Raw genomic sequence first — 9,739 nt, forward strand, 5'->3', positions numbered from 1 at the left:
GCGCCGGTGTCCCAGCCCCCGCGTGCTCCCGCCAGCCCGGCCCAGGGTGCAGAGCGGCTGCCCTGCCCGTGCTGTCGGGGCGCCCGGCCGCCCCACGGCGCTCACTGTGGTGCCCCCGGCCGCGGCGCCGTTCCCTCCGCAGGGCCCTGGGCCCACGCTGCCGGCCTTCCCCGCCGCCGAGGAGGCCACCGCCGAGCCAGACACCCAGGCCATGGTGCGGGCGCRGAACAAGAAGAAGAAATCTGGCGGCTTCCAGTCCATGGGTGTGTGCGTGGCGCTGCGGGGGACCCTCGGAAACGGGGCTGTTCCCCTTGGAAACGGGGCCAGGTTGTGTCCGCTGCRCAGCCGCAGGGCCCCATCCTGGTCGCCTGCTCCATCGCCTGCTAACCCGTGTCTCCTCCAGGCCTGAGCTACCCCGTCTTCAAAGGGATCATGAAGAAGGGCTACAAGGTGCCCACGCCCATCCAGAGGAAGGTGAGCCCCACCGGGGCACAGGGACTGGACTGGGGGCCATTGGGGCGACGGGCGCTGCCCGCGTGGTGGGCCCACCCCCAGCAACGGTGCTGGGTGGTGAGGGCAGCGCCGCTGGGCTGTGTCTTGCAGACCATCCCGGTGATCCTCGACGGCAAGGATGTGGTGGCGATGGCGCGGACGGGCAGCGGGAAGACGGCCTGCTTCCTCATCCCCATGTTCGAGAAGCTGAAGGYGCACAGCGCCCAGACGGGGGCCCGAGCTCTCGTCCTCTCGCCCACCCGCGAGCTGGCCCTGCAGACCATGAAGTTCACCAAGGAGGTACCGGGACGGAGGCGGCGCTAGTGGAGCTGGGTCGGAGGGGTGGAAGGCAGGCGAGGATGATGAGCTATCTGCAGAGGGTGAAGGCTATCCGTATCTCTTAGTGCTGCTGCTGCTGCTCAAGCGTTGTCCTTTGCCTGGGGGGATCTGTGCAGTGCCGGGGTTTGACTTGTGGCTTCCACACACTCAGCCCACCCCATACTTAGAGGTTCAAGCTAATGCACAAAGAGAGGGAGGGAARGGCAGGCAGAAGGAAAACACGTTTGTCGGTGCCCTCATCACGTACCTGCCCGCTCCGGGGACACGCTGCTGCATCCCCWGCATCTGCTGCATCTGCTGGAGTTGGGAGGGAACAGCACAGGGATTTGGTTTGATGCTGAATCTGCTTGTAATTCCTCCRTGTGTCTCCCTTACCCTGCAGTTGGGCAAGTTCACAGGCTTGAAGACAGCCCTTGTCCTGGGAGGAGACAAGTGAGTCATCCCCAGTGCTCCCACCAGCGCCTCTACCCTTCCCCGAAAGCCCGGGCAGCCCTGCTGGGGCTCCTTCCAGCACTTTGCCCATCCCACCTTCCCTGAAGTGTGCTGAGGGCTGCCAGAATCTGCCGCACGTTGGGACTGGGCATCACAGCGGCGTCTGGAGCAGAGCTCCTGGGCCAGCTGGCCTGAAATTTCAGCTGTCCGTTAAGAGAGCTACTCCCTCGCTTGTGCATAAGATCCCAGGGGTGAAGGTGCGGCGCGGTGCTCTCCACGGCCTCTGGCATGCAGAGTGCRGCCTGGAAGGATCTAGCCTTTGTCCCATCCCTTGGGGCTGGCCCCCAGCTCTGCAGTCCCCAGCAGCTTGCCCGGGGACCCCTTGCAAAGGCAGGCGGGCTGAGCTGCCTCTCTGACGCCTGGCCCCATCTCAGGTTCTCTCCCCTCTCRCAGGATGGAGGACCAGTTTGCTGCGCTGCATGAGAACCCCGACATGTGAGTCTCTGGGGGACCTGCAAGAGGGTGTGCTTCCCTGTTGGTGTGGTGAGGAAGCATGTCCCAAGGAACGCTGGACRTGCACGTGTTAGGGTGATCCTGGGACCAGCTGCTGGAGCCAGAAAGGGCGCTACCTGCTTGGGACCCTCTCAGTTTCCTTCGGGTTACACACCACCCTGTTGCTGATGGTCTGGTGTAGCCCTGGCAGGTCCTGGCTTGAGCCCTGCCAGGTGGCTAGTCCTGCTGCCAGTGCCATCCAAACACAACCTGAATTCCTCCCCTCCTTCTGTGCCACCCGAGGGTTGGCATCATGGAGGAAGTCCCTAGAGATAGCCCTGGTGTTCTGAGCCACATCCAATGGACGTGTCCTAGGCCTTCTTCAAAGCATCTTCCTGTGTTCTTTGCATGGGACTAGGAACCTCTGTCAGGTTTTTCTTGAGCCAGACTTATGCTGTGGCACCTGGGAGGGTGGGGGCAGACCTGTCCCATTTTGCTCCTCTACACTTGGTCCCACAGTCCTCTCACTGGAGTACAGACCGGCCAAGCATTGCGATCTCTGTTCCTTGYAGAATCATCGCCACCCCAGGGCGCCTGATGCACGTGGCAGTGGAAATGAATCTGAAGCTGCAGAGTGTGGAGTATGTGGTGTTCGACGAGGCTGACAGGTCAGCGAGGGCCAGCGCCAGGGTCCCTGCTGAGCACTGCCTTCCCATTAACGCGCTCACTGGGATGAGGGTGGCTGGACTGTGGACTTGGGGAGTTGCATGCCCCATGCTTGGGGTGAGTGATGAGTCGTTGCTGGAGGTAGAAGATGTGGAGGACAGGAGGTGCAGGGTGAAGGTAGAGGACAGGAGGTGCAGGTGAAGGTAGAGGACAGGAGGTGCAGGGTGAAGGAGGTAGAAGATGTGCAGGACAGGAGGTGCAGAATGAGATGCCTCGGCTGGGCGGTGCTGCTGGGCGGCAGGGCTGGGCATGGTGGGATGTGCCAAGACTTTGATGTCCTGTATCCCTTCCCCTGCAGGCTGTTTGAGATGGGCTTTGCGGAGCAGCTCCAGGAGATCATTGCTCGGCTCCCTGAGAGTCATCAGACGGTCCTCTTCTCGGCCACGCTGCCCAAGCTGCTCGTGGAATTTGCCCGAGCTGGTGAGGACCATGCGGTGGAAAGTGACTACAGGGGTTAGATTGAGGGCAGTCAGGTTAAGATTAGCTGCTAGTATTGATGGCCCTACCCTAGCTGGCAGTATCCCACTGGAGGGCTAGGGACAGGGACGTGACATACATGGGTCCGTGTGCAGACCAAGGACTGAGGAACCTGAGCTAGGCTGAAGCTGGGCCAAGTGGGTATTCTCAAGCCAAGGGGTAAGGCTAGTCCCAGCAGCACAGTGCAAAGTGTGACCATGTCCTACGTGTGACCCATATCCTACAGGGCTCACGGAGCCGATGCTGATCCGCCTGGATGTGGAGTCCAAGCTCAGTGAGCAGCTCAAGGTGAGAGGATCTGGGGRGCTCAAGATCAGGGGTTACAGATGCCTTGTGCATCTCCTCTGCCATTAGGATTCCCCACACTCTGTGCAAGCCAGGGCCAGCGAAGGCCCTGTGGTGACAAGTAGGCTGGCAAGGAAGAGGTGGTGACGTCTGGTGTGGGGTCTGKCTGGCTGGCAGCTGGGCATGGCTCTGTGTCGTTCCTACCCCAAAGTTCTGTGCGGCCAGGGTAGCATGTGATCTGTCCCTAACCTGTCACCTAGGGTACAGCCCTGTTGGGGGTTAAACATAAAAGATAACATAAAAGATGAGGCAGAAAATTTAGCACACTGGGGCTGGGATACTATAGCAGGGCTGAGAAGACTCCAGCCCTGGTGACTTGTCTCCTTGCGTTCAGTGTTGTGTGAATGCAGTTGAAGCAGCGTGTAGGGAGGGACCTGGTGACTGGACCAGGTAGCTGGGGGGTATCCCCAAGAGCATGGGGTCATGGAGTCTTAGAGCGTCAGGAGCTGGCTGAGCCCTGCTCTCTGTTCACAGCTGGCTTTCTTCCATGTACGCGGGGACGACAAACCAGCCGTGCTGCTCCACCTGCTCAGGAGTGTGGTGAAGCCCCAGGACCAGACCGTCGTCTTTGTGGCTACCAAGCACCACACAGAGTATCTCAAGGAGGCAAGTAGCATTTAGAGGTACCCAGTGGGGTTTGGGAGATCAGGGTGGGCACCCTATGGTCTCAGAGCCCTGGGAGCTGGGGGAGCCTGTCTCTTGCCTGAGGGTACTTGACAAGGTGAGATCTGATCTCACTTCCTCCCTCTCTAGTTGCTGACGGCCCAGGGCATCCAGTGCACACACATCTACAGCTCGCTGGATCAAACTGCCCGCAAGATCAACATCGCCAAGTTCTCCCAGGGCAAGTGCCCAGTGCTGCTGGTTACGGACGTGGCTGCCCGCGGGCTCGACATCCCCATGCTGGACAAYGTCATCAACTACAGCTTCCCTGCCAAGGCTAAGCTGTTCCTGCATCGCGTTGGTGGGTACCTGCGCCCTGTGCAGGGGTCTTTGCAACCTGAGATCTCCTCAGGAGGATGGGGACAAGGAGGGGTGCAGCTGGGCTGTCCCTTGTTCCCTTTTTTGAGGGATCTCTGTATGCCCTGCTGGGAATGTCCTGGAGCAATCAAGTAATGTCCCTGCTATCTGGGCTGTAACTGTGAGGGCTCTCAGGGCAGCGCAGGMGCCTTGCCTTCCTGGCGCGTGCACTATGGGCTCCCCTCCACCTGGACCAGCTTGGGGCAGCTGCAGGGCGATGGCACTGCAATGGGCTCATCTTTGCCTCCTTCCCCAGCAGCCTGCTGCCCCTTGCTAGCCATGTCCACCCCGTAAATGCCATGGGCCAGCCTATGGCTCTGGCTCCCCAGGAAACCAGCAAATCAAGCTGGCACTGGAGCTGGTTTCCAACTCTTCTCCTCCTGCCAGGTCGCGTGGCTCGAGCTGGCCGGAGCGGCACTGCCTACTCACTAGTGGCTCCTGATGAGATGCCATACGTCTTTGACCTTCACCTCTTCCTGGGACGCCCTCTCATCCTCGCTGGTGCCCAGGAGATGCCCGTGGGTAAGGYGGACCAGGCCCTGCCATGCCCATCACAGGCATCAGGGAGGCTTCTGAGCACAGCTCTTTGCAACCAGGCGAGGTACAGCGGTGCTGGCCCTGTAATTGCTGGGGTTTTAACCTTGGCTGGCCTTGGAGCTCATGGTCTTGTGGTTGGCATTGCTGCTGCTCTGTCCTCTCTTATGGGCGGGGGATCTGCTTTTGATGTCGGGTGCAGCTGAGCAGTACAGGGTGCCTGAGGCTCTGAGATGCCCTGTGCAGCAGGGATCCTGATTTAACAGCACTAAYTTCCTATGCTTGTTACCTCTGCTCTGTTTGATCCTGGTTTGCTGCCACATGTTGCCATGATCCTGGGGTGGGTGGGAGAGAAACAGCAGTGTTCCTTGGGCCGCAGATGCCGGCGGGGTCCTGGGCCGCGTCCCCCAGAGCCTGGTGGACGATGAGGAGTGCCTGCTTCTCACGGACCAYGAGGGCTCGCTGGACCTGCAGAGCCTGCGCCGCGTCGCCGACAACGCCCACAAGCAGTATGTGCGGTCCCGGCCTGGACCCTCACCTGAGTCCATTAAGAGGGCAAAGGACCTGGATGTGTCCCAGCTGGGCATCCACCCGCTCTTCAGTGAGTGCTTTGGAGGTGCCAGGGAAGGGGGTGCCCCGTCCTCGTCGYGAAGGAGCTAACCTGTGCCTCTGTCTATGCCCACGGCACCCAGGCGCTCGTTTTGAAGACACCGAACTGGAGAGGCTGAAGTTAGTGGATAGCATTAAAACCTACAAGTCGAAGGCGGTGAGTTGATGCCATTCTCTGCCCTGTTCCAGGCCAGCCACCACACCCAACAGGCAGCTAGAGGAAGGGGTGCCTGGCTGAGCCTTGGTCACCCCTGGTGCTCTCTGGGCAGTGGCAGAACTGACTCTCCATGGTGGGCTGTTGTGGGCACAACCCATATGCRGGGGAGTCATTGCCATGGTCCCAGGCCCTGCTGCTCTGGGCTGTCAGGGCGGCTCCCAGGGTTAGGATGGGAGCCAGCTGGTAAAGGAACTGGGTGGGAAAGTCCATCTATCCAGCTGCCCTCCCAGCCCCGTGCAGCTCACAGGGTTCCTCTCACTTTCTCTCCCCACGTTGCRAGCAGACCATCTTCGAGATCAACGCCACAGCCCGAACATTGGCCAGCACCGTGATGCGGTCAAAGCGGCGCCGTGACCATGCTCTCATCGAGAAGTACCAGCGTGGGCAGCAGGAGAAGCGGGCTGCAGCTCTCAAAGGGGAGGGGCTGTGCCCAGCCTTCCCTAGGTCTGAGGAGAAGGAAGGAGAGGAAGAAAACCTCCAGGTAATGGGGCAGGGAAAGAGGACTTGCTGTGGCTGTGGAAGCTGCTACCTGGCTGGTATCAGTTGAGTGCTGACTGGCCACTGGGCTATGCTGTGGATTTAGGGCTGGCACGGCAACTTCTAGGAGATCCAGGCATCAGGGTCCAGCGAGCAGGGGGACGTGCCCTTGCCACATGCTCTCTCAAACCCTCTGCCATCCTGTTCCAGGATGTGTTCTCCACCATGGTGGGTAGGAAGAGAAAACGGGGCCGGGAAGRAGAAGACAGCACTAGGAAAAAGCCGCAGCAGCCAGCACAGCGGGATGAGGACTTCTACATCCCCTACCGGCCCAAGGACTTTGAGAGTGAGAGAGGGTGAGTCCAGGAGGGCCCCCCTCAGCTCTCCTGCCCCAGCTGGTGGGAGGCATGTGGAGCTGCTCTCATACCTCTCTCCCTCCCCATGCAGGCTGAGCGTGGGTGGTGAGGGCAGCCCCTTTGAGCAGCAGGCAGCTGGAGCCGTCCTAGATCTCATGGGTGATGAAAACCACAACCTCAACAAGAGCAAGCAACTGCTGAAGTGGTGAGTGGGGTCTATCTGAGGAAGAGGATATCTATCTAGGCACTGGGGGACTGGAAGGTGTACCCTGGGTGGGTATTGCTCTCCCCTTGAAGACGGCTTCTCTTTTTGGCTGTCTCACAGGGGCAGCTAGAGCTGAGATGCCCAGGGAGGAGGATGGGRGTGCTTAGTAGCCCCATATTCATGAGGCTCCCAGTCTCCCCCTTGTCTCACCACCCTCCCCTCCTTCACAGGGACCGCAAGAAGAAGAGGTTTGTGGGGCAAACGGGCCAGGAGGACAAGAAGAAAGTGCGGACAGAGAGCGGGCGGTACATCAGCAGCTCCTACAAGAACAACCTGTATCCTGCCTGTGGGCGCTGCCTATCTGCCTGTGCCACAGAGGGAGGCTTGGGGCTGAGGGTGAGCGCCAGCGGGGCRGGGGCCCCCATGGCTGCACCTGGGCGGAAAGCCGTGGCAGCCGCTCGGTCTCACATCCTGCACCTAGGGCCGTGTCTACTGCCAGGCCGGGGRTGGAGAGCTCCCCTGCCCCACGAGCTGGCCAGCACCAGGGCTATGGCTCCAAGAGGGAGGCCAGTGTTAGCCACCATGGGGGTTAAGTGATGGGGAGTCACCTCATATTCCCTTAACCCCTCGGCCCAGCTATGAAAAGTGGAAGCAGAAATACAAGGTTGATGAGCGGGATGAGGAAGAGGAAGTAGAAAGARGCGAGCAGATCAGAGGGAAGCACAGACAAGGGCAGGGTGAGTACCTGAACAAGTGATAGAGCCCCACATAATCCCCTCTGTGCCCCAGATACCTCACTGTGGCCTCCAAGTATCAATTTATCTTTGAACTTGGCTCTTCWTCTATCCCACAGGGAACCGGCGTCCCCCAGCCAAGGGCAAGGTGCGCTCAGAGCTGAAGAACAAGCAGCAGATATTGAAGCAGCGCAAAGCTGCGGCCAAGCAGCGCTTCCTGCAACGCGGTGGCCTCAAACGCCTGAAGGCCAGGAACCGGCAGCGGGTGCAGGAGCTGCGACAGATGGCTTTCGGGCGCCAGGCAGGTGCCACCAAGAAAGGCAAGCTCCGGAAAAGGATGTAGGAGGCAGGGCTGTGCCTGGCATCACAGAGCCAAAGCAAAGGGCTTGGCTTCCCCCATGCCTGGACTTGGTGTCAGGAAAGACATTAAATAACTGGCTGGTTTTGTATCCTGCTTCTACTTTGGCCTTGTCACAAGCATCTTGCTGAGGATTAACGCATACGGGTACTAGATCTTGGGGCCACGCTGGAGGGGGAAACTGCATGCCCGGCTCTAAGACCAGTCCTGGTATGGCATGTGGCACCTCAGCTCTCACTCCCCAAACCTCTCAAACGCTGCTAGGCTCCTTTCCAGTGCCTGCCCTCTGTCTGTACTAGCTCCTGCCCCTTCTTYCTCCCAGCCCCACTGGCAGGGGCTGGCACCCATTCCCCCATCTGCATGGGGGACACACTTGGCACGGACACGCTGGCACGAAAGCTGCTCTTCCACATCAGCCAGAGTGAATCCTACCATGTTGCTTTTGGTACCTGAGGAAATTCTTCCCTCCTTGGGCTACCCTCAGGTGCAATCCTAAAACAACCAGATGCTCCTAGCCCAGCAACTAGGTTATATTTTGACAGGAGACAGCATTAGGCAATACCAACAGCATGAATATGAGTGGCAGCTCCCTGTTCCTGCTCCCAGCTCCAAGTCCTGCTGCCTCTGCAGCGCTTGCCCCGGGGCCAGCCCTGGGGTGCTCTCCTCCTCGCAGGCCCCTAACTCAAATCGGTGCTGTCCTGTTGCTCCACAGCCACCTGTCTCCCTGCCATCTGCATCACCTGTCAGCATGGAGGGGTTCCCAGGTGGGTTGGAGAYGGGGAGCAACTTCAGTCCACAGGCGTTCACTGGAGATCTTGGCCAGGATCACCTATTGGGCCCAGTGCCAACCAAGACAGCCTCTGCCCAGCCCCTGGGTGGGCGGCTGTTTTCTGAGCAGGGGGTTTATTCCTGGCTTGGAGGCACCAGAGGTGGTGGYGGGCACTTGCTGGCAGCAGTGGGCTCCCCTGGGCACAGCTCAGCACGGATGGCAGCCAGATCCTGCATGCAGAGCAGCACCTGGCAGAGATGGGGGCCTCAGTGCCACGCTGGCTGGGGACACGAGTGTCCCCATTCCTACCCAGACACCCAGGGAGGGGACTGTGCTGACCGTGTCCAGTTGGGCCTCGGTGTCCTCCAGTGCCACATCTGCCGGAACCTTGAGCTGCTTGGTGACCAGCTGGAAGAGGTTGAGCACCGCCATCCGGATCTGCCCCAGCAGCAGGGTCTTCTGGGCGGCCGTGGTCTGGATGTGCATCCAGTGGGACTCCTGGGGCAGAGCAGGAGGGAGCTTTGGGCACCACTGCAGCTCCGCAGGGAGCCTGGCCCACCCCRCGTCCCCCGCCAGGAGCCTCGGTGCAAAGCCCTCCCAAGCACGTGGGAAAGCGTCACCTCAGCTCCCCTCTYGCCCTGGGGGACACGGCGGGGCTTCCCCCCGTGGAGGGCCCAGCGTGGGGGCCGGGCTGTGGGTGCTGCCCTCCYCTCCCGGTGGGGCGCCCCGCGGGTCCCTCCTTACCAGCTGGTGCACCTCGCGGCGGGCGGCCTCCAGGCGGGCCCGCAGCTGGGCCAGCTGGTTGCTCCTCCGCAGCAGCTCGCTGCCGGCCTCCTCGCGGTAGCGCCGGAGCCGGGCCTGCTCCGCGGCCAGCTGCTCCTGCCCGGCCTCCGCCTGGCGCGCCAGGGCCGCCCGGGCGTCCGCCAGCGCCCGGAAACGGGCCACCATGGCCGGCACGTCCTGGAACTGGCCGGCAGGGAGGGAGGGAGGCGGTGAGGCGGCGCGGGGGACGGGGCAGCGCGGGGGACGGGGGGACGAGGGCGCCCCGCTCACCTGCGCCGCCCGCGCCAGCACGCTCCGCAGGTAGTCGCCGAAGACGCGGTGGCTCCGCAGGCGCCGGCCCAGGCGCTGCCTCCGCCGCAGCAGCCGCTCCAGCT

General features: G+C 61.3%; 2 protein-coding genes across 2 annotated transcripts in view; one reads left to right on the forward strand and one right to left on the reverse strand.

The window, feature by feature from the left end:
* The first annotated feature begins 142 nt into the window (after positions 1 to 142).
* Positions 143 to 7,904, forward strand: DDX54 (DEAD-box helicase 54). The gene is made up of 19 exons (XM_085326158.1): positions 143 to 263; positions 404 to 474; positions 604 to 792; positions 1,214 to 1,263; positions 1,717 to 1,758; positions 2,328 to 2,423; positions 2,780 to 2,901; positions 3,185 to 3,246; positions 3,778 to 3,909; positions 4,057 to 4,267; positions 4,711 to 4,845; positions 5,237 to 5,458; positions 5,550 to 5,623; positions 5,967 to 6,164; positions 6,371 to 6,516; positions 6,608 to 6,721; positions 6,952 to 7,056; positions 7,358 to 7,458; positions 7,575 to 7,904. Exons 1-19 carry the CDS (start codon positions 212 to 214, stop codon positions 7,796 to 7,798), a joined length of 2,346 nt encoding a protein of 781 aa, XP_085182284.1. The 5' UTR covers positions 143 to 211; the 3' UTR covers positions 7,799 to 7,904.
* Positions 7,905 to 8,310: 406 nt separating this feature from the next.
* CFAP73 (cilia and flagella associated protein 73) overlaps positions 8,311 to 9,739 on the reverse strand; it is a 3,137-nt gene continuing 1,708 nt past the window's right edge. The window contains exons 4-7 of the mRNA XM_085326160.1: positions 9,636 to 9,739; positions 9,327 to 9,548; positions 8,922 to 9,080; positions 8,311 to 8,830 (exon numbers count right to left, since the gene is read on the reverse strand). The exon at positions 9,636 to 9,739 is cut by the window's right edge and continues 35 nt beyond it. Coding sequence (XP_085182286.1) covers positions 8,717 to 8,830; positions 8,922 to 9,080; positions 9,327 to 9,548; positions 9,636 to 9,739 — 599 coding nt within the window. The 3' untranslated portion in view covers positions 8,311 to 8,716. The remainder of the gene's footprint in view (positions 8,831 to 8,921; positions 9,081 to 9,326; positions 9,549 to 9,635) is intronic.

The sequence above is a fragment of the Rhea americana genome, unplaced genomic scaffold (genome assembly GCF_003343005.1).
Source record: "Rhea americana isolate MKP2758 unplaced genomic scaffold, rheAme1 scaffold_128, whole genome shotgun sequence".
In the NCBI taxonomy this organism is placed as follows: domain Eukaryota; kingdom Metazoa; phylum Chordata; class Aves; order Rheiformes; family Rheidae; genus Rhea; species Rhea americana.